We start from the raw sequence: 24,187 nt of genomic DNA on the forward strand, positions 1-24,187 counted from the left end.
TCTTCCGGGATGTAGCTGCCTCCTGGGAGTGGAGGGGTGGGGGAAGGGCACCCATTGTTGCCAATACTGGGACATCTCCGTGCTGCGAACTCCAGGGGGAGTGATCCAACTCAACTCCAGACCCGGAGGAGAGCTGGATGATGCCAGCACCCATCCCAGAAAGTACTGACTGGAGCCCCCCGTCCCCACTTCACCCCCCCCAACCCCTGCTGCAAGCCTGGCACATGTGGAAGCAGAAGCAGGGCTCAGGAAGCAGACTTCCTGGGTTCAAACACTAGCTCCATTGCTCTCAGCTGTGTGATTTGGGGAAAGTTACTCAACCTCTCTGAGCCCCAGTGTGCCGTTTGTAAATCCGGGATAATAATGCGCCTCTCCCATAAGGATGACAGAGTATTAAGTGTAAGGCGGTCACATGTTCCTGTTTGCCTAGGACAGTCCTTAGCCAATCCCTGTGACCTTGCCGGAATAATGAAAAGCTCCCCTTTTTGCTCATAATATGTCCCGGTTTGGATGATAAACGAGGCTAAAGCTTAGCACAACTCCTGGATCAACACGCCCAGGGCACATCTTCAGCAGGTTTTGCTGAGCACCTGTTCTGTATCAGTGCCTGCAGCGAGCACTTACATGCCCCAAGAGCACAGTGAGGTCAGCACATTCATTGGCTCTGGTCATCCTCCTGGAAACCTTGTAGGTAGGGACCATTATTAGCTCCATTGTACAAATGGGGAAACTGAGTCTCAGCAAAGTAAAGCCTGAGGTCACACAGCTGGTAGGGGTAGAGCTGATTTGCACCCAGATGTGATGGTTTTGCTTTTGGCCCATTCATTCAGTCCCCTCCTTCAGCTCCAGCCATGGGGGAAAGCCACACCCTCACCACCCCTCAAGACTGGGTACAGAAAACCCACCTGCTCTTGGGCTGGGCAGGTGACAGATACGAACAAAGTGTGTGAGATGTTCGGCTGTGGGATTAGCTTTGGTAAACTGGCATGAGCCGCCTCGAACAGAGATGTTCAAGTTCAGATTTTAAAAGCGTGGTGTCTGCCAGTTTGCAGACTTGCAATCCCAGTAGTCATTCCAGAAATGTTCATTATATGCCTACTCTGTACCAGACACTTCCTAAAAGCTGGGGATCCTAGCATGAACTAGAACTGGGCCCTGCCTTCACCGACTTCATGTCGGGGAAATGGCCAAAAGACTGTGGCTATGCCATTTCCTGAGGATTATAGGCTTTCCACGATGATTTCATTCTGCTTAATCTTCACAGCAACTTATGAGGAAGGTTCTATCATCAATTCCATTTTACAGACAACAAAACTGAGGCACAGAGCTTAAGTGACTTGCCCAGATCACATACCAGGAAGTGGCAGAGTTGGGATTTGAACCCAGGAACTCCTGCTCAAGAGCCTGTGCTCTTACCCATGAGGCTATTCTGCCAGCTTTCCCCCTTATCCCCCACTTTGTGGCACCCTCTCCCCATTGTCCACACCCACTAGTGCCAGACCCAGAGCTCACCCTTCACAGGTGAGGTCTCAGTTAATCCCCCAAGAACCCCACAAACAGGGGCTGCGAACAGTCCCACTGAACAGATGGGGAAACTGAGGCCACAAAGATGCATGGCTTTGGGATTAGTACTATGTGAGAGGATAGCAGGAGCCTAGAGATGGGAACACCTGCCCAGCCCTAGCATAGGACGTTGGACAGAGTATGTCTGGGCTCCAGGAATTTGGAGTTTTGCTCATATTAACAAGCCCAGTTTAATTACTACCCCAGGAAAACTCCTTTCCCCCATGGTGTCTCACTCAAGCCTCATTCAAGCCCAGGGGGTGGGGGAGCCAGACAGATCCTGTGTTCCCCATTTTATGGATGGAAAAACTGAGGTCTCCGAAATGAGTGTGGGGCCAGGGCCAGAACTCAGGCCCCCTTTCCCCAGCTTCTCCTTCTCTCCCATCCTTGTTCTGGAACATTTCCTTCCATGCTAAGAACAACAGTCCAGCCTTGATGCAGAAATCAGTGTGCGTCAGGCTCTGTGCCCAGCACTTCACAGGTAGAACCATGTTTAAGTCTTACCACTCTGTGAAGCAGGTACTGTTATCCCCTTTGACAGAGGAGGAAAATGAGGCTCAGAGAGGTTAAGGAACTAGCCTAAAGTCACACAGCTGGGAATTAACATGGCCAGGCTCCAAACCCCGTTTGCCTGATTCCAGCATTCTTCCCAGCATACTTCATTTCCCTCCTCTGTCTTTGGAAGAGGAAGCACACGGGAGGACTGATGGGCAGGACAGATGCCAGGGGCTGTGCCCATTGCCTGTGACAGTTGAGCGCCAGGCCCTCCCAAGGCCCTTCATGCTGTTGCCTTTTCTGTTGCAGGGACTGAAGCCCATGGATTCCAACGGCTTGGCTGATCCCTACGTGAAGCTGCATCTCCTGCCGGGAGCCAGCAAGGTACCATATGGCCTGGACTTCTCAGCAGACTGGGCACATGCGCCCTGGCAGGCACCCAAGGTTCCCAGCTCAGAGCCTAAAATAGCCCCCCTAACTGGCCCCAAACGCCCCTCCTTCCTGAGTGGCAAAGTCCTTGCAAGGGGTATGGGGTAGACCATGAGTTACTCCCCTTCGAGGGGCAGGTGCTCTGCCCATGTCTCCAGCCAAGAAATGGGGGCTCCAGGGGGTTGCCGAAGGCCAGGAGAGAAGCAGAAGCCCCAGTTAGGCCATCCGCCTGCTCAGATACCTTCAGTGGCTCCCCAGTGCTGACCGTGGCTCACCTCCCCCACCCACTTTATGTCCCATCCAAATGCTTCTCCTCTCCAAAGAGAAATGAATAACTCTCTCCAGGCTGTAGTGCTAAGCGCCTGAGAAAATGTTTGTTACGGAGCAAAGATGCTCTGCTGCCCTGCCCACCTTTCTCTCCCCGGCCAGCTCGCTCACCTCCATATCTCTACCTTGCTCTGGGGAGGGACAGTGGAGTTAATTCTCCTCTTTATGGATGGATGCACTCAGAGCACATGGCTAGAAATGAAAGGGTGCTTTCTTGGATTTTATTTTCTGCTTTGTTGTGTTAATTTGACATGTATGTCCCCAGAACAAGGGTGACCGTACACTTGGTTGCATGATCTTGGGAAAATGGCCATTAAAAATCTATGCAAGTATGAAATGCCCCATGACACAAAGAGGACGCACATGTATGCATTCACATACACACTGTCTCTCACTTTTTCTTTCTTTGGATCAAGAAAGGAGAGTCCCTCTCATGGGCATGACCAAACTGTGAAGTGTTTGGCCACTATTCTTTCTGACCCACCAGTGACATTTGCTTCTCCTCAATACTCTCTTCTTTGCTCACACCCAAATCCAAACTGGCTTTGCCAAAGTGTCCAGTGAGTCATTTACATGTTAGTATGAATTAGATTTGCTACCGGGCCACCTCTTCTGGATATAGTGCATTTTTAGCTGTCTTTCTTAGAGTAAAATGAAAACCTTGTCCGCTAAGGACTTTTAGGCATGGAGAATGTTATTTGGGGAGACAGAAGAAACCATTTCAATACCTCCCAGAAATTTTTTCACTGCCTATAAGTGGGTGACTCTTTATTTCTGCCTTTCTGACCTATAAATCACTTTTTTTTTTTTCTCATGCTTTCTAATCTTAGTGGAAAGTTCAAAGAGAGGGCCCTGCACATGGAGGGAGGGGTGGCCCAGTGCCCAGTACTGATGACAGCTGTAGCAACATGGGCTATGCTCTCCACTCACTGAAAGCGTGCATTTGGGAGCAACTGGGCCCCCAGACACTTGTAAGAGGAGCAGACTCCTACATCACCCACCCACCCACCCCAAGTCAACCCAAAGGATGGGGCTGCAGGGCTGGCTTCCCACCAAGGCAGGTGTCTGTCTATCTCTCTGGGCTCTAGTCCAACAAGCTTCGTACGAAAACTCTGCGAAACACCAGGAACCCTGTCTGGAATGAGACCCTTGTCTATCACGGCATCACAGACGAGGACATGCAGAGGAAGACGCTCAGGTACCTGTGGGTGGTCGGGGAGGGGACTGAGGCCAGGCAAATGGAGAAGAGGGGCCAGAGGCCACTCTTAAAAATATATCTGCATAGTTTCTTTCTTTCTTTTTCACCTCTATAAAAACAACATATGTTTCTGGTAGAGACTTTTGAAAATACAGATAAAACTCTTAACATCTTGGTGTCTGGATGTTCAGGTCATATGTGTATTTATTTGTGTGTGTGTGTGTGTGTGTGTGTGTGTGTATTTACAATGTGTGCAAATGTTTCTTATAAAATTAAGTGTTCTAAACACAGACGGTTCTAATAATTAATCAGCCTCTTTTAACACTATATTGATGCCATTTAATATTCTTTATATTCTTCTCCAGTGTTCTGTTAAATTGAATTTTTAATTATGCAAGCAATAAGCAAATACATGTTTCTTGTGAATAAAAACTTACAGAGAAGGCAAAGCTCCTTTTAAATGTTAGTCCCCAGGGTGCGTGGGTGATTCAGTCAGTTAAGCATCTGCCTTCAGCTCAAGTCACAATCCCAGGGTCCTGGGATCGAGCCCCGAGCCCCCGATCAGTGGGACTGATCCCTGCTCAATGGGGAGTCTACTTTTCCCTCTCCCTTTACCCCTCTCCCCTGCTCACTCTCTCTCCTGGCTCTCTCTCTTTCCCCTGCGTGCTTGCTGTCTCTCTCAAATAAATAAAAGCAATCTTTTTTAAAAATTAAAAAAAAAAATGTCAGTCCCCTCCACCAGTCTGGGTCCACTCCCTCCCTCCGTGAATGTGTGCCTATTCCTACTACTGCTTACAACCTAGAAAGTACCATGCTATATAGATCTGGAACTTACCTTTTCTCTTAACATTGTATCTTAGAGTTATAGCTGTGGGAAGACATTTAGATCTGCCAAATATTTGACTGCTTCAGTGTGTTACACAGAACGATTTATCACAAATTTTAAAAAATGTTTTATCATTAAATATTACAACTGTACGGAAAAGTGTAAACATAATAAAACAAACATCCATAAACTCAGCACTCAGTATTTTTTTTAATTTAATTTAATTTTTTCAGTGTTCCAAGATTCATTGTTTATGCACCACACCCAGTGCTCCATGCAGTCCGTGCCCTCCTCAATACCCACCACCAGGCTCATCCATTCCCCCACCCCCTCCCTTCCAAAACTCTCAGTTTGTTTCTCAGAGTCCACAGTCTCTCATGGTTCGACTCCCGCTCCGATTGCCCCCAACTCACCTTTCCTTTCCTTCTCCTTACTTCCATGTTACTCCTTATGCTCCACAAGTAAGTGAAACCACATGATAATTGACTCTCTCTGCTTGATTTATTTCACTCAGCATAATCTCCTCCAGTCCCGTCCATGTTGCTACAAAAGCTGGGTATTCATCCTTTCTGATGGAGGCATAATATTCCATTGTATATATGGACCACATCTTCTTTATCCATTCGTCTGCTGAAGGGCATCTTGGCTCTTTCCAGTTTGGTGATTATGGCCATGGCTTCTATGAACATTGGGGTACAGATGATCCTTCTTTTCACTACATCTGTATCTTTGGCATAAATACCCAGTAGCAGCACTTAGTCTTTAAGAAAATCTTAATATTTTGCTATATGTTCTTCAGCTTTTAAAATTGATATTATTTTCAAGAAAGAAAGCATTACAGATGCAGACCAAAGCTCCTGTCATATCCCCCGTCCCATCCCCTCCTTCTCTTCTTCCCCTACTCAGGGCAAAACGCACACTGAATTGTATGGCTATCATTCCCAAGCATGTTTTAGACTTCAAAAGACTTCAACTACATGATTATGTATCTATAAACAATGATGGCATTGTCTGGAATGTTTTTAAATTTTTTAAAAGATTTATTTATTAGAGAGAGAGTGAGCAGCAAGGAGGGGCAGAGGGAGAGGGAGAATCTCAAGCAGACGCCCCACTGAGCTGCAGAGCCCCACATGGGCTCGATCTGTCCCGGGATCAAGAATCAGACTCTTGGGGTGCCTGGGTGGCTCAGTGGGTTAAGCCTCTGCCTTCGCCTCAGGTCATGATCTCAGGGTCCTGGGATCGAGCCCCGCATCAGGCTCTCTGCTCAGCGGGGAACCTGCTTCCCCTCTCTCTCTGCCTGTCTCTCTGCCTGCTTGTGATCTCTCTCTGTTAAGTAAATAAATAAAATCTTAAAAAAAAAAAAAAAGTGAGACACTTAACCCTACTGAGCCACCCAGGAGCCCCTGGCCTGTTTTAAATTTTATGTAAATAGTATCAGTTTCTTCAGCCAGGATCCTGTGGAAGGACATCTAGGTTGTTCCCAGCTTCTCTCTTACAAAGTTGCAACGAGCATTCTTTACGCTTCCTTGTGTACATACTAGTGTCTCCTTAGGATAGAAGCCAAAAGGGAGTGTTTGTTGGATCATAGTGGATGTTTTTTTGTTTGTTGTTCTTTTACAAGTCATACAAACTGTTTTCAAATTGGCTGTTCCACGTCCATTCCCACCAGCTACACTATTATTTTAAGAAAGCACTTTTGGGGCGCCTGGGTGGCTCAGTGGGTTAAAGCCTCTGCCTTTGGCTCAGGTCATGATCCCGGGGTCCTGGGATTGAGCCCCGCATCGGTCTCTCTGCTCGGTGGGGAGCCTGCTTCCTCCTCTCTCTCTGCCTGCCTCTCTATTTGTGATCTCTATCTGTCAAATAAATAAAATCTTAAAAAAAAAAGTTTTTATTTATTTGACAGAGAGAGATCACAAGTAGGTAGAAAGGCAGGAAGAGAGAGAGAGGGAGAAGCAGGCTTCCCGCTGAGCAGAGAGCCCGATGCGGGGCTTGATCCCAGAACCCTGAGATCATGACCTGAGCTGAAGGCAGAGGCTTAACCCACTGAGCCACCCAGGTGCCCCAAATAAAATCTTTAAAAGAAAGCATTTTTATTGAAGGGTAACAGCCACTTAGAAAAATGCACACATGAAAACTGTACAGATTGATGAGTTTTTACACAGTGAACACTCTGGGGTCTGGGAACAGAACATTCCCAGACCGCAGACACCCTGTCCCTGGTACTGTCTCTCTAGTGAGGACCCCCCACCCCAGGGTAATCACGACCTTGACACTAAAGGACAACGAACTCAGTCTGGCTTTGTACTTTACATGAAGGGAATGATAAAGCGTGAATCTTTCCTGTCTTTTCACTTAATATTGTATTTGTGGCACTTACCCAAGTTGTTGTGTATGTAGTTATAGATTGTTGATTCTTGTCACTCTTTATTTATTTTTTTAAGATTTATTCATTTATTTTAGAGGGAGAGAGAGAGAGCACATGGGGTCGGGGGGCGGGGCAGGGAGTGAGAGGCAGAGGGTGAGGAAGAGAGAAAATCCCAAGCAGACGCCTGGCTGAGCACAGAGCCTGATGCAGGGCTCAATCCCACGACCCTGAGATCATGACCTGAGCCGAAGTCAAGAGTCGGAGGCTCAGCCCACTGAGCCACCCAGTGTGCCCAATTTTACCACTCTTTAGTATCCCTTTGTGTGACTGTGCCAGTTTCCTTTACCTGTTCTACTATGAATGGACATTTGGTTGGTTTCCCTTTGGGGGCTATTATAGTAGTACTGCTAGGAACATTCTAGTGACGTTGTATTACACGTGCTTTTCTTTGCAGGAGTGTAATGGGAGACTCCTAGCATAGGTGTATGCTCGGCTTTAGTAGAAACTGACAATTTTCTGTAGGGATTGTACCAGATGACTCTCCTACAAGCAATGTACGAGAGTCCCCATTCGTTCACACAGCCTCATCAGCACGTTGTTCTTCCGGCTCTTCTGGTGGGTGTGTAGGGGACGTTGTGTTACGGTCTTGCCTTTCCCTGATGACCAATTACAACACTGTTTTCCATGTTATATTCTTATGGTTGTTTCATGATTTCTCTGAAGTATCCCCCATTATGGAATACATATGTTATTTGAAACAACACAGTGATAAACGCCGTTGTAGTTAAGGATTTTTTTACTTCTTATGTCTTTGAGAGAAACTCCTAGAACTGGCATTACTGGTTCAGAAATGATGATCCTTGGACGCCTGGGTGGCTCAGCGGGTTAAAGCCTCTACTTTCAGCTCAGGTCATGATCTCAGGGTCCTGGGATTGAGTCCCGCATCGGGCTCTCTGCTCAGCGGGGAGCCTGCTTCCTCCCCTGTCTCTCTGCCTACTTGTGATCTCTCTCTGTCAAATAAATGAATAAAATCTTAAAAAAAAAAAAGATGATCCTTAAGTCTTTGGAGACACGTGGCCCTGCAGAGGGACGAGGTTGGTCACAGGCTCACCGGCCAAGCAGACACAGCTTTTCCCAGTCCTAACCAGTGTGGGGCCCAGCCATGAGGGTGCCCTGGCTCTCCAGCGCTTTAAACATTATTCAGCAAATGTTGATGGCCAAGGGGGAAGATACCATTGGTCCCTGCCTCCCGTGCCTCAGGGGGACGCAGCCTTCCTCCCCTTTGGTGTCTGTCAGGATGAATTATCATGCTGTGACCGGTCCTTTTCGCCTCCCGAGGGACCTTTCCGTGACCTGCCCTTTCTGTGTGTACCTCTTCCTACTCACTGCTGTTCGGAGCAGATAACCAGGGACAATATAGTGTTTGAGGATTCGCAGAGATCTGGATTCAAATCCTGGTTCTGCCTCTTACCAGGGAAAAATTATTCTACCTCTCTGGTCCCCAGTCTCCACTCTAAAGTGAGAAACTCACATGTTTGCAGGGAGAACACATTAAAGGAAGAGAGGCTGACTAAGTTTCTGGCCCAACTTTGCAGAAGATGATGCTCAAATGGCCGTAAAGCATTCCTTAGCTGCCAGAGAACTATATATCAAAACCACAGTGAGATACTATTGCTGAAAGACTAAAATTAAAGACTGACAAAATCAAAGTTAGCAAAAACGAAGAGCAGCCAGAACCAGCGTAGCTTGCTGGTGGGGGTAAAATGGGTGGATCCACTCTGGAAAACTGAAAGTTTCTACTGAAGCTAAACATATGTGTAGCCCGGGACTCAGCATGTACACCCCTAGGAAGATACACAGTAGAAATACATCCATGTGCGTACAAAAGACTCAGGAGTGTTCTCTGGCAGCTTTATTCATCATAGCTCAAAGCTAGAAATTGGCCCAAACCAAAAGTCCATCAGTAGCAGAAGTATTCTGGGATGATTACACAATGGAATACTATACAGCCATGAAAAGGACACATTCCTGTAGACACAGGTGACACTCACCAACAATGCTGGGCAAAAGAGGCCAAGCATAAAAGAAGATATGCCATCTGGTTTTATGTATATGAGGGCCCCAAACAAGATAATAGGAATCTTGCAGAAGCCAAGAGAGTGGTTTTCATTAAGGGAGATCAAGACTAGGAGGGAGCATGGAGGTCTTCCAGGAACCAGAATGTTCTAGATCTTGATCTGGGTAGTGGTTCCATCAGTGTATGCATATACAAAAGTTCAGCAGGCTATAAATTTAAGATGTGGGCACATTACTGCTTGGAAGTTACACTGCAATGAAGAGGAAGAAATGTAAAGTAGCTGGCCTAGTGCTCAAGAAGTAGGAGGGGCACCTGGGTGGCTTAGTGGGTTAGAGCCTCTGCCTTCGGCTCAGGAAATAATCCCAGGTGGGATCGAGCCCCACATTGGGCCCTCTGCTCAGCAGGGAACCTGCTACACCTACCCCCCCCCCCCCGCCACCTACCTCTCTGTCTACTTGTGATCTCTGTCAAAAAAAAAAAAAAAATAGGAAATTGAAATATTCCTATGCTCATTACCCATTCCCTGCCTGTTATCAATCATAAATCATGGTACATAATATTTGCTCAATTTGGGCTCTTTGTTCTCTCCCCACCCCTGACGTCGATTGCAGGATCTCTGTCTGTGATGAGGACAAATTTGGCCATAATGAGTTTATCGGTGAGACCAGATTTTCACTCAAGAAACTGAAGCCCAACCAGAGGAAGAACTTCAATATCTGTCTGGAGCGGGTGATCCCGGTGAGCACCTTTGCCCCGAGGGCGCGATGGGAAGGAAGGATTTGGGGGCTGGGGGCCTTCCTCTGGGCCTGCAAAGGGGGTGATCTGCAGGGTGCCTGACAGGAGAGGCGGGAGGGCGATTTCAGATCAGAGCGTGGGGGTTGGCATCCCAGCTCTGCCTTTTACCAACCCAGTATCACTTCTGACCTCGGAATCCTCCGTGGTGAACCTGGGAAGGGCAGTGTGCTACGGCAGGGTGGCCTGCCTGGGTTCAAACCCAGCTCTGCCACTTCCCTGTTCCCCGGCCTTGGCCAAGAGTCTGAACTCTCCTGAGCCTCCGTTTTTCTTGTCTACCAAATGGGCTTTCTAACAGGACCTGCGCCAGAGGAGGGTTGCATGAAAGATAGAATCAGGGCAGAACCTAGTGTCTAATAAGCACTCATAAATTAACTGTGTGTTATCATGGAAAATAATGCTGGCTGACCTGCTTGTCGGTCATGAGTTCATAAAGCACCGCACAGAGTGACAGGAGACAAGGTCACGTACTGCTTAAGAGCACGGGCTCTGGAGCCAGACTCCCTGGGTCTGAATCTCAGGCTTTGCCACGTATTATTTATTTAACTTCTTTTTTAACCAAATTACTTATTTTATTTTATTTATTTTATTATTTTATTTATTTATTTCTATTTATTTTATTTCTATTTTACTTTATTTTACCAAATTACTTAACCTCTCTAGGCCTTAGTTTTCTTATCTGCAAAATGGAATCCTGTAGTAAGTACCAGCTTCATAAGGTCCTTTAAGGATTAGTGTGCGATCCCATATACAGCATCGGAGCTATGACCCCTCAGTGTGGCACTCGCCTTTTAGGACAGAACAGGAACTGCACCGAGGTTCTCCAGTTGGGCCATACATCAGAATCAACTGGAGATTTTTATTTTTCTTTTTTAAAGTTTAATGTATTTTAATAACAAACTTACAGGAACAGCACAAGAGACAGACAACATTAAAAACGTGTATTTGCAGGCAGGACAACTCAATTAGGAGAGTGTAGTGACGATCTATCCCGTCACTGGGATCCACTGTATGACAAAAATGCCACAAACTCCAATTAGCTGCCATCAATAGGAAATTTCCTTGTTTGAAAAACAAAAACAAACAAACAAACAAATGCTGGCATTGTCCAGAAAACATGTAGCCGGTTTATTGATCATGGTTATAACGTTGAACCTGCTGAGAACTGTCCACACATACTAACTTGCATTCATGCCTTAGGTCCCCACATTTGTTAAAAACTCACACACAGATGAAAACAGAAACCGTGCCAATACCTGACTTCTGTCCCGTTTTTCCGCTGGCAGTCATCACTTAGGTACCTTTTGACTCCAGGGAAGAAAAAATACCTAATTTTCAGAACTACCTATACCAGGAAGACTTTTTTTTTTTTTTAAAGAATGAAATGTTTTCCCTCCTAGTGGAGTCTCAAGGACGTTTCCACGTGTGCGGCGTGCTCGCAGGATGTCTCTGGCACGGTTGTTACACGTTTGGCATGGAGACCACACATACTGGTGTCTTTATAAAGACCCCACAGGGAGGCCTCCCTAGCCTCCTGCAAAGCCCCCAGAGCTGCACTCTGGACACGCAGATCAGTTTTGCAGTCCTGAGCACCTGCCCGCCCCAGACGCTACAAAGGAAGTTTTGTGCATCCAAAGTTCAGTGCATTTCTGATAACGTCTGATTTCACGGCATCAGGCCTATAACGATGAGGTTTCTTCAGCCCTTTGGTAGAGGGTGTGGTCCGGTGGGCTGTGGGAGCCCCGGCCCTGGAGACCTCCTCACTTCCTCTCCTTCCCTGTGGCTGCTGTTGCCGGAGCCGGAGGCTCTGGCACTGGAGTTAGCGAGCGAGAGATGGTGTGGCCCAGCGGCAGCGGCAAACACAGTTCCCAACTCGAGGTTTTTAAAGCAGAGCTTTACAGATTCAGATCCGTGGGGGTCTCCCTGGAGATCCTGACTTAGTGAGGTACGGTAGGACCCAGCCATCTATTTTCAGAGATAATCAAATCGGCCCCTTCTACCTATGGGCCACCTTGGGCCCAGAGAGGGGAGGGGGCAGCCAAGGTCACACCGCAAGTCAGTGGCTGTGCTCTCAGGCACTGGCCAGAGCCCAGCCCTCCTGCAGTCACCAGGGTGCCTGCTCCCCTGGGCAGCAGGCCAGCTCCCCATGGGGATGCCATCACGGGCAGGAGGGGAAATCCTGCAGCAGCCTCCCACCAGATGGCCGGCTGGAGGATGGAGTATCTGTGTGCCGCACCATCTTTGTATAGCACTGGCGAAAGAACAAGACACGACAAGGAAAATTGCAAGGAGCAATTTACACCAAGTGTCAAGCTCCAAATAAATCATTACAGGCAATCCTAAGAGTGAGGCGTCTCCTCTGGGTCTTTTCCTTTGACAGCTGCTTCTTCTGGCGCCCTCTTCCATCCCTCACCCAGTGAGTCCAGTTGGTCAGGACTGTGGCCAGGCCCCCATCTGGGTTTTCAGCTCCGGAGTTTGCCTTTCTTGCCGTGAGGGATGCAACCAGCCCCAGAGGCACAAAGGAGGCAGGACAGGCAGAGGCCCAGAGTAGCCACAGGACCCTCCTGATCATCTTTTGTTCTTTGCCCTTAACCATCCCACTACCAGTTACCCCCATGTGCCTCACCAAGGGCAGGGGCCTCGTCAGTGCTTCCCCTCCCCTCTGGATCCCAGTTTTCCTTATCCCTAAAGTGGGGAGGTTGGACTCAGCCGGGGGTTTTCACATAGTGTTCCCCAGAGTGCTAGAATCCCACAAAAGGACCTTAGGAGCCACAGGGGAAGAAGTACCCAGTGGCTCAGACCCCAAAACCCCTATGCCACTTCTATCAGAGCAGATGAAAGCTTACCTGTTTTGTGTATGTTGTGGGGGGGCTCCTGCCACTTGGTGGCTTTGTGACCTTGGGCAAGTGGCTTAACCACTCTGATCCCCAGTGTCCTCCTCTGTAAAATGGGTTAGTAACATACCCTATATCATAGGCTGGTGTGCATTCACATGGTCTGTCAAATGGTTAATGTTATGTAAGTTTTATCTAAAGGGAAAGAGCTGGAGGGCCATAGCTTGGAGGGCCCACCCTCACGGGTCTGGATGCTGATGGAAGGGTGAGGGTTTTCTGGTCCTTCTTGTGCAGGGAGATGAGCCTCACAGACTCATGTTATCTTTCCTTTCTGTTTCCTTCCTCTAAGATGAAGCGTGCTGGAACCACTGGGTCAGCCCGAGGCATGGCCCTTTATGAGGAGGAGGTGAGCACTGAGTGGGTATCGAAGTCACAGTCGGGGTCCACCATCTCTTTCCTCTCTTGCCTAGCACCTTCCTTTTTTCTCCTAAAACCACTTGCCTGTCGGTTTACCACAAAAGGGGTACCCTTGTGCCCGAGGCATTAGAATATGAGACCCAGGGGATGCTTCTCCCACCTGGAGCCCCCACCTTGCACGGGGGCCCCACCCCACCCTCTCACCCCCAGGACACACCCTCGAGTTCCCCTGTTTGTTGGTTAAGTTCTGCTGGCAGTTCTGCAGGACCAGAGTGATGTCACTCTCCCTCTGTTCCTGGGGACATGGAGGCTGGGGTTGGACTACACCTCTGCACTCTTTGCCCGGGTCCCTCATGCCACCCCAGGGACTCTAATTGTGAGAAGACTGGTTGACTGCAGCAAATCTGAGCTCAGTCAGACTGGAAGCAGAGTCCAGCCCCACCTATGGTCACTCAGGGCTCTGTCCATGTCTAAGTAAAGTTCCCACCCTCATGTGCCTTGGACTTTCACCCATGTTGGTATCACTGCTTGCTGGGCCCTGGAGACCAGGGGGCGTCTGCTGTCCGTGGTGCTGAGCACACTGGGGAGGACCAGCCCTTCCTCCTCTCTATAGACTCCTCCCTAACGCTAGCCATCCATCCAGTCGCCTGGCCCCCTCCCCTTCCTAGACTCATATACCCTCTTCTACTGCAGCAGGTGGAACGTATTGGTGACATAGAGGAACGTGGCAAGATCCTGGTGTCCCTCATGTACAGCACACAGCAGGGAGGCCTCATTGTGGGCATCATACGCTGCGTGCACCTGGCCGCCATGGATGCCAATGGATACTCAGATCCATTCGTCAAGCTGTGAGTCACTGGGACTGTGAGTGGGTCCCAGAGGGGGTCCTAGATCCTTGCAAAGGGAGAACTAGAGAGCTTCCCCAAGATGATTGAACACTGGGGCCCAGAGAAGGAAATTAGCCTGTCCAAGGTCATACCGCGAGATGGTGCCCAGAACTGGCTAGAGCATGAGTCTGGCATCTCAGAGGAGTCACTTGCCCATATGAGGAGTTTTGTGGCTCTGTCCCCTCCAGTGGGACAAAGGCAGTCGGCAGCGTTGCAGTGACCCCATTTGGAGCCCCCTTGAATCAGCAACATGTCCCTCCAGCAGTCCAGCAGTCCAGAGCCCCACTGCCAAAGAAACGATCCAGCTTTTTCCAGTGCAAATCTGGAAATGTTTAAAGAAAAGACCTTAGACTTTGAGTTATTCCCAGAACCTCCACCATGGGGAGTCAGAGAGTCGTGTTATCTGTGTTAGTGCAGAGCCTCTGGAATGATGCCAAGATGGGGTTCAACAGACCAGGGCTTCGCTATCGGCAATGCCTGAGGCAGGGAGATGGGAGAGCTGCTAGACCGCCATGCGAGTCTGACTCACGTGAGCAGAGGGGAGAGACGGGCCAGGGGAGGCATCGTGGATGCAACTTCAGCAAGGCCATCAGCGTCCTCAAGGCCCAAAGCAGCCACCAGACAAGTCCCATGTCTCCTAGGAACAGGACTCCCATAATATTCCTGCCAACTTCAGCCATCAGCCCAGAGCGGGACCACAGCAAAAACATGGCTAGGTTTCCAAGGGCAGCAGCCGAGACCTCAGTCAGCAGTGCTGTAGCTGGAGGTTCGCCCAGCACATCCTCACGGCCACCACTGAATCAGACATGGGTTCCACTCCCGTCTCTGCCAGCTGCCCGCTGTATAACTATAAGCAAGTTATCCTAACCTCGGATTCTTCCTGGGCACAGTGGAGACAGTAGTGCCACTTATGCCCAGGAATGGGCACAAGGCAAAAGGCTCAAATAAGATCTCACATAGAAAGCAATTCGAAATGTGCCTCGTACAGTAATATTTGGCCCACTCTCAGTAGACTTCTGCATTGCCTTGTCGCAGCTAAAGGTATGTTTCTATGGATATGATTGAAAGATTGGGCTCTGGATCCAGACTGCCTGGATTTGAATCTTAGAGCCCATAGTCTTCAATATTCTCTAGCTATGTGACCTTTGGCTAGTGCCTTCCCATCTCTGGGCCTCAACGTCCTCATCTATAAAATGGGAAGAGTAACATTGGTCATTAGGTTCTGCCCACCCCCCCCAAGAAGCAGACTCCAGGGCTAAATGAGATGTGCAGGAGATTTATTGGGGGAAAATGTCTGTGAGGAAAAATTGAGAGGGAGCCAGCGGAGGACCATAGGGAAAGCAGGTGGGGTGGAGGAGGGGTCCAGGAGGACAGTTGGGCAGGAAGAATCTTAGATTGCAGTACAGTTCTGACGAAATTACAGCCCAGGTGATGGGGAATGCTTGAGCGCAAAATCGCTCATTGCAGGAGCCCTGCGTCTCCCAGCAGTGGGACTGCCTGGTGGCCCTGCTGGCCCTGCTGGCCCAGGTGCTGGCTGGGAGCCCAGGGTGAGCACAGCCACGGCAAGAACATTGGGGTGAATTCAGAGCCCAGCCACCTTGTCAGTCCATTTTGCTCCCCCACGGCTGGAGGTCTGAGAGAGCATTGTCATGGGGTCTGGTACACAGTAGGTACTCATTAAACACCTGCCATTCTGGTTCTAAATCACGACCCCTCATGTTCCTCCCCATGGCAGAGAGTGTTTATTGATGTTCCCTCCAGCCCGGGAGAGGTTCCCTGCCCCGGCCTCCCTCTCATAATAGAAGGCAGTGCTCGCTTTAAGGTCATGGCTAAAATATCAGGCCAGAGTGGACTCTGCTTTGGATTTCTTCGAATGAGGGTTTAGTGAACAGAAGAACCCATGAGTCAGGGATGAATTTGATTTCTAGGAGTAACTGGGTTTTGTTTTCTCATATGGGCCAATAAAGAAAATTAGCTCATGGGCCACTGTCCTGCACTCTGTTACATCCCAGCCACCGGCAAGCTGTTTTTCTTAAATAATTCTCCCTACCCACCCCCTTCTTCCATCCACCCAATCACTGTGGAGGAAGGAACATTGCTGTGGTCACCCAGAAAACAGTTGCCCTGGTGGCCATCATGGGAGAGCTAACAGGAGACCATTAATCAGTCTAAGATTGAATTAAGATTTTTTAAAAAGATTTTATTTATTTATTTGACAGAGAGAGAGATATCACAAATAGGCAGAGAGGCAGGTAGAGAGAGAGGAGGAAGCAGGCTCCCTGCTGAGCAGAGGGCCCGATGTGGGGCTCGATCCCAGGACCCTGAGATCATGACCTGAGCCAAAGGCAGAGGCTTAACCCACTGAGCCACCCAGGCGCCCCTGAATTAAGATTTTTAAAATCAGAATTGCCCTTTATCTTTGCTCAGCACTTCATACTGTTCAGTCCCCGCTTTGTGTCCCTTCTTTAAAATTGTCCTCAAGGGGTGCCTGGGTGGCTCGGTCCCTTAAGCATCTCTGCTTTTGGCTCAGGTCATGATCTTGGGGTCCTGGGATAGAGCCCCACAGAGGGAATGGGGGTAGCCCCCCTGCCCCCCCCCCCCGGCCTGCTCAGCAGGGAGCCTGTTTTTCCCTCTCCCTCTGCTGCTCCCCCTGCCTGTGTGCTCGCGTGCTCTCTCTCTCAAATAAGTAAATAATTAAAAATAAAACAAAATAATAAAATTGTCCTCAAGGGCAGTAGGAGGTACAGGCTTTCAGTTGTGGAATGAATAAGTCACAGAGGTGAAGGCACAGCAGAGGGAATATCATCAGTGGCTTTCCAGTAGTGTTGTGTGGTGACAGATGGTGACTACCCTTGTGGTGAGCACAGCAGAAGTGTAGACGTGTAGACTTGTCAAGTCACTGTGTGTATGCCTGAAACTAATGTAACACTGTCCACTATGCTTCAATAAAAATAAATAAATAAAATAAATTATCCTCAAAACCAGTTCTGTAAGTGAAGGAAAAAAATGTTTGCCCTCTTTGCAGATTGGGAACCTGAGGCATGCTGAAGCTACACTTAGGTTCAAAGTTGCACAGCTAGTGACAGTTTTGGTTTTTTTTTAAGATTTTATTTATTTATTTCACAGAGATCACAAGTAGGCAGAGAGACAGGCAGAGAAAGAGGAGGAAGCAGGCTCCCCGCTGAGCAGAGAGCCCCATGTGGGGTTTGATCCCAGGACCCTGGGATCATGACCTGAGCCAATGGCAGAGGCTTAACTCACTGAGCCACCCAGACACCCCATAGTGACAACTTTAATGAGAGTCCAAGTGTCCCAACAATTAGGAGCTTTTGGCCCATCTTACTTATTTGCCCAGAAAATACTGGTTGAGCACCTACTATGTGCCAGGCATTGTGCTTACACTAGGGAAGAGCTGTCTAGGCAGAGGAAATGGTATGTGCAAAGGCCCTGAGGTGGAAAGGAGAGTGAATGGGGAGTGAGGTGAAGAGCACAGCACAAGAGCAGGCTGGGCTAGAGCAAGGACCCAATCATAGAGAGCTTTAAAAGCCCCATCAAGGAATTTGAACTTTACCCTAAGGTCCAAGGGGAGCCACTGAATAGTTTTGAGGAGGACTGATTGTAATCAGATTTGCATCTTCTCCTTTCTGTGTATACAGTCACTGCTTCCCCAGGACTTGGGGGCAGCCTAAGGGGTAATCGTGCCACTCTAGGCACCACCATCCAGGCTTTCAATCTGACCCCTTGGGACTGAGTACTAGCTAAGAGGCGAGCGCTGGGTTGGTTCCGAGCTGTGTGACCTGAGGCACATGTCTCAACTTGTCTGGATGCTCAGTTTCCTTGCACATGAAATGGGGGGTTGTAGCCTTACCCACAAGGGTTTGATGAGAATGAACTATCCCACAGGTGCTTAGTGCGGTGCCTGGCAGCTCTGCTCCAACGCACATCGATGTTGTTAATGTCGATTCACGTCCTGATTTGTGCAGTGATTTTCCGGACACGGGAGGGAGCCTTTGGGGTCAAGAGGCTGATCTTATTCATTAAACTTCCTTCGCAATAGCATCTCTGTCTCCTCTCAGCTGGCTGAAACCGGACATGGGAAAGAAAGCCAAACACAAGACTCAAATAAAGAAGAAGACCTTGAACCCTGAGTTTAATGAGGTAAGGCTGCCCCACTTTTGTCATGCTCTGGGATATTTCCTGTGTGCGAAGCAGGAACAAGCTCCCTACTAGAATGTTATAATTCACATCAAAACAGTTTTCTGTTGCGGCGCCTGGGTGGTGTAGTCAGTTGAGCATCTGACTCGGTTTCAGCTCAGGTCACGATCTCATGGTTGTGGGATCGAGCCCTGCGTCAGCTCCCTTCTCAGTTCTTTCTCCCTCTCTGTTGCCCCTCTGCCCCTCCCCGTTCATGCTCTCTCTCTCTCTCTCTCTCTCTAAAATGAATAAATAAAATATTTTTTTAAAAAGCTTTCTCTTATAGGTCCACTTGAATTATTTAAAGGATAGGTAATGAGTTCCTTGTCACCAGAGGGAATCAAGCCTAAGACAAAAGCCTATAGATTAGGCATGTCATAGGAAGATGCTGCATTTGGAGACAGACTGAATGAAATCATGCCCAAGGTCTAGTAGTCTGTGGTCCTGAAATTAAGGAAATAAATAGGGATAGTGATGCCTTTTACCAGTCACTCAGTTGGCACTGCCCCCACTCTGTCCCTCACTCCCCATGTCCATCCTGGGTATCAGGCCCTACTAAGGCCCCTATCTACGTACTGTGCCCCTTCCTGTTGTCTCACTGTCACTTGTCAGGCATTTCACATCTGGACTATTGCAGTAGACTCCTGACTCACTTCCTTGTGTTTGGCCCATCCTCATATAAGCATGAGCTTTCTGAAGAATGAATCTGAATTTTTCTTCCCCATTGCTTAACCCAGCAGTGGCTCCTTAACTTCTTAGTGTGACAGTCAGGCCCTTTCAAACTCACGTCCCATCCCTTCCCCATCTCACCCTCCCCTCCTCAAGTCACCCTAACTTCGCGCGGGTCCTTGGTATATCTCTTAGCCTTTGCACCTGCTGCTCCCTTTTCCTGGACTTCCGTCTCTCTCTCTCTCCCTCTCTGGAAGACTTCTAGTCATCCCTTAAGAGTCAGTGTGTTAAAACCCCTGCAGGGTTCACGTGTTCCTGCATGTCATACTGTCCCCCTGGATTTCTGTTATTTGTTGACAAGCGGTCAGATCCTAGAGGTTCAGAAATATCTGTTGAATGTAATAATCTGACGTCAGATCAGAGTCAGCTGGCATTGTTTTTTACCCAAATGTTGGAAAGTGGGCCAAGAAAACTACAATACAGTGTGCTCTGTGCTCATTTTGCTTTTGAAATGCATGTGCCCGTATGAGTGTGCATGGAGAATATTCTTTGTAAACAGAGCTCAGAGCATCACTGGCCAGTAGCTCAGTGCATCCTATCCCCAGGTCCCTCTTTCAGCTGGACCCCTCATGTCCCAACTATGACTCCTGAATTTTGAGTAAGGAGCCAATGACTGCTGTCTGTCCTACCCACTCCTAGAGTCTGAACAAGTCACTGAAGTAGAAATCCAAAGAACCAGTAAGCCTCATTAGCAATAGAGAAGATAGGAAACAAGGCCAGTCACCAGATCTCATCACAAACAGGCACAAAAATATTATAAAATGTTGGTACCCGGTGTTGGTGAGCCTGTGGGGAAATGTATGCATCATGGGTAAGAGACCAAACTGGTCCAACTTCCTAAAGGATGTTTGTCAAACTGTTGTCAAAATGTCCAAAATCCTTAACATTTTATAATTTAAATACCATTTATTTGAGGAACAGGTAATATAGTCACATACCTGAAAATTCCAAAAGTACCAAGGGATGTCCAGTCAATAATCCTCCTCCTTTCCCAGCCTCTATCACCTACTTCTCTTCTTCTGAAGGAGCTATACTATCCACTTCCAGGATTTATAAACATACTGGACAAACACACATAGGGCCGGCTTTCTTACTGGCCACAAATGGCATCGTGGTGTACGTTGCTGCTCTCTATCTTAGAACCTTACAAACTCAGAGATACACGTCTCAGAATCTATCCTGAAAAAGTTATCACGGATTTGCACAATGACTGAGTTGCAAGTGTGCCTTTCATCCGATCATTAATGGTAGCGGAAAGTTGGAAACAACGTCAGTACTCCGCTGTTGAGCATTACATTGAGGTAGTGTTACATTACATCGAGGACAGTGACATAAGCATTACAGGAAACCAGAAAGATATTTGCTAATGCGCTAAGCTGGTTTTTTACAACGTGTTATAAAATGAGAAAATAAGGCTCTCACAATGCAGCATATTCATATTATACTTTACGTAATATTCAAATGTTTCATATAATATTCAAATTAATATTCATGTTGACTTTTGAAAACATACCTTAATGTGGTCGCACATGGGAAATGTTGACAGTGGCTATTCTGGGGTAGTTAGATGACAGGCTTTGGGGGTTGGGTTTTATTTTATTTTATTTTAGCTTCCTCGTTTGTTTTAACGATGAACATGAATGGGGGCGCCTGGGTGGTTCAGTGGGCTAAAGCCTCTGCCTTCAGCTCAGGTCATGATCCTGGGTCCTGGGATCGAGCCCCGCATCGGGCTCTCTGCTCGGCAGGGAGCCTGCTTCCTCCTCTCTCTCTGCCTGCCTCTCTGCCTACTTGTCATCTCTCTCTGTCAAATAAATAAATTTTTAAAAATCTTAAAAAAAAACAATGAACATGAATGCATTTTACAGTTAGGCAGAAAAGTGATGTAAAAAGTCTGGAAACCCAAGCCTCTGTCCTTCATGTCAGTCTCAGGGTCCTCGACTACCCTTAATCTGTAAATGATGTAGAGATGAAAATCCACTTCAGAAGCGACCAGAACAGAAGGACTGAATTCAGGGCCATTTGCCTTTAAGGAAACCTGACCAGGAGCAGCTCTCTTAGAAAAATCCCACCAGCCGTCCTGATTTTAGAGTCACTGAAATGTGAATCATGGGTTTTGAGAGACTTTGTTATACAGAGTATTGAAAGGGGATTGTCAGTCCTGGGGTAAAGGCTCCAGCTGGAGGGTCCCCTTGCTCCCAGGTGCTGGGTTCAAGGGCCTCCCCTTGGTCCCTGAATCCCTAGGGCTCATCCCCTTAGCTTCCAATGCTGAAGGCTCAGGGCCCTCCCACTCACCTGTCTTTCTCTGCTGCATCCAGGAGTTTTTCTATGACATCAAACATAGTGACCTGGCAAAGAAGTCCTTGGACATCTCGGTCTGGGACTATGACATCGGCAAGTCCAACGATTACATCGGTGAGTGCGCCCGACTCCCAGAGAAAAGCTCCTCCTCCCCGGAGAGAAGAGCCTTGAGGATCCAGGCTTCTCTTAGAGGGTTCAGGGCTCTCCCTGTCTTCTGGTGGTCATTTCATCCAAACACCACCTCGGGACCCAGGGTACTGATCTGGGTCCAATTTGGGGATGCTTTTATAGGAAAGGGCTTACGAAGCTGGGCGACTGGGTCGTGATTGGTTATTTGCTGAACAGGTAACCAAATCACAGAGGAGAGTGGGGTCTGTGGCCCCCAAAAATAGGGTACAAAGGAAGTCCCCTTAATTCGTGAGGCCTGGAGGAAGGTTCTAGTTTTCCCAGCACCCCTTCCAATGATGAGGAAGATCATCCATGAAAGGTGAAGCAGAGAGGGCACTCTAGGCAAGGGACAGAGCATAAGCCAAGGGATGGAGGCAGCGCTGGACAGGGTGGCCGAGCTGACCCTTTGGAAATAGACGAGGGGTACCCAGAAGTAGTGGGAGACAAGTTTCAGTGAGTGGGGTGGTCTTACAGTGGGGTGGACTTACAGAAGGTCTTAAAAAAAATGGGACAGTGAAGCTACCACATGGTGCTCCCATAGGGAGCCATGGCGGGCTCCTGAGTAGCTGGTGTGCGGGCAGAGAAGGCCCCTAGTAACGTCATCACAACAGCCCTCCGTAGAGAAAGACCCCAGGTTGCTGGAGGGGTCACTGCTTGCCGGCAGCTTTCCCCCAGCTAGACATTAGGATCCAGAACTAGAGTCCCATGCGCCCCTCCACTCTGACCACCTGCCTCTGTCTCCCCATCTTGCCCTCCAGGGGGCTGCCAGCTGGGGATCTCGGCCAAGGGAGAACGCTTGAAACACTGGTACGAGTGTCTGAAAAACAAGGACAAGAAGATTGAGCGCTGGCACCAGCTACAGAACGAGAACCACGTGTCGAGCGATTAGGATGGGCCCCCAGGTCCCCAGCTCCATGCCCCACCCCATGCCAGGTCACCCGCCAGCCTGACCCTGCCGCCCTTCGCACTCTGGCCTCTCTTCTCTCTGCCTCCCCCCCCCCTCCCTCCCCAAGCCTGCCTTTGAGGTGCCCCCTGACCTTGGGCACTGCTGCCAAAGACGTTTCTCCTCCGTCTGCGATGCTGTGGTGCCGGGCCTGACTGCAGCCCCTCTCTGGTCCCTCCAGGATGGAGCAGGAGGGAGAGGAAGGCGGAGATTTGTACAAGGAGGCTGGAATTTAACAACCTTTCTGTCTGGGGAAACTACAAAGGTTCTTCATCATTTAGGACTGTTTTTAGAACCTCCTGGCCTTGAACACACACACACACACACACACCCTGCAACCCTGCATTTCCTGGGTCGTGTCTGTGTATACCCTCAGCTGGTCAGCAGACTAGAACCAGGCTGCGAGGGCCAGCACTGGGGCAGAGACAGAACCTCCAGGCCTCTGCTGCCCCTCCACACCACACGCCCCGATTGCCAGGAAGACAGACCACCGGGCTTAAACTCCCCGGTGACTAGGAACAGACTCTCCTGGCCCCAAATGCATCCAGAAATGGACACGCAGAACACACAACGGGGTTTAGTAGCCCCCTCTTTCAGGATGCCCTCTCTGTTTGCTTCCTAGCAGAACCCAACACCCTTTCTCTAGTGCCCCCCCATCCCCCTCCCCCTCCTGCCCTCCTCCCTCCCTAACCCTACTTCCCATCAAACTCTCTTTCTCTGCTCCTCACCCTCCTCTCTCCCTGTCCATCTCTCTCCCCGTCTCCTTTTCCTCTTTCTAAGAGGGTTCAATAGCAACAGCAAAAAATACCTTAAGCCAGCCTCACCCCCTCCCCAGCTTGGCCAGCAAACTCAAACTGGCCCCCCCCCCTTGGAGTTCCAGTTAGGCCCGCGTGCTTCTCAACCCCCGCCCATGTCTCCTGGTGGCGGAACCAGGGGGCCCTCCTGCCCCCTGCTGGGCCTGCTGCTGGTGCTGTCCCAGGTGCAAGGTGGCCTCCCGCCAGCTGTGTAGATGCCCCTTAGTGGGCTTCCTCGGCCCCTGGGCTTCCCAAGTAGGTGCAAAAGGCAGTTAGAAACCAGAGCTCTGGGTCTGGGTGGGGGCGGGGGCTCTCCAAAGCCCCCAGCCTTCCCCCTCACTCTGCTCTTAGTTAAGTAAACACTCTGCTCTGTCTGTCCCTGGCGCTCTCTGCTTCTCTGAATCCCCGAGCCCTGTCTCTCACGCAGAATCGTCTTGAATGTCTCTGTCCGTGATGCTGTCTCAGTCTGTCTGTCTCCTGCACCCTTTCACCAAGTTTGTCGGGAGCATAAGATACCATTGTGAATGTGCAGCTTCGGAGAGTGACAGATCCTGACGCCAACGGCCGTAGTTCCATCATGAATCATTTGGGCTCTCTTCCCCCCAAATTAAAAAAATAATAGTAAAAAGGAAGAAAAGGCGATGAGAATGAATGTTACAAATGTGAGGCTGGGGTCAGGGCATCTGTCCCTGCCCCGAAAGAAAGGCTTGTTTTTCCCCGGTTTCCTTTGTCTTCCCCATGAAAATCACATCCCTCTGTCTGACAGCCCGTTGTCTATAGACATCATCAGATGGACAGGCAAACTCTCACTTTCTCCAAACGCACCTTTTAACCTTTCTCAGTCAATGCCC

General features: G+C 49.0%; 1 protein-coding gene across 5 annotated transcripts in view; it reads left to right on the forward strand.

Moving 5' to 3' along the window:
- The window catches only part of RPH3A (rabphilin 3A), a 268,753-nt gene extending 245,286 nt beyond the window's left edge, over positions 1 to 23,467 (forward strand). For 4 of the 5 annotated variants that reach the window (XM_047697931.1, XM_047697930.1, XM_047697928.1 and 1 more), the window contains 8 exons: positions 2,368 to 2,442; positions 3,903 to 4,012; positions 9,892 to 10,018; positions 13,256 to 13,312; positions 14,017 to 14,171; positions 18,287 to 18,368; positions 21,449 to 21,545; positions 22,358 to 23,467. In XM_047697931.1, coding sequence (XP_047553887.1) covers positions 2,368 to 2,442; positions 3,903 to 4,012; positions 9,892 to 10,018; positions 13,256 to 13,312; positions 14,017 to 14,171; positions 18,287 to 18,368; positions 21,449 to 21,545; positions 22,358 to 22,488 — 834 coding nt within the window. In that variant the 3' untranslated portion in view covers positions 22,489 to 23,467. Of the gene's footprint in view, positions 1 to 2,367; positions 2,443 to 3,902; positions 4,013 to 9,891; positions 10,019 to 13,255; positions 13,313 to 14,016; positions 14,176 to 18,286; positions 18,369 to 21,448; positions 21,546 to 22,357 lie in introns of those variants that run through there. The other variant, XM_047697933.1, reaches the window with a different exon arrangement.
- The last annotated feature ends 720 nt before the right edge of the window (positions 23,468 to 24,187 follow it).

Source organism: Lutra lutra, chromosome 12 (assembly GCF_902655055.1).
Source record: "Lutra lutra chromosome 12, mLutLut1.2, whole genome shotgun sequence".
NCBI classification, from domain to species: Eukaryota; Metazoa; Chordata; class Mammalia; order Carnivora; family Mustelidae; genus Lutra; species Lutra lutra.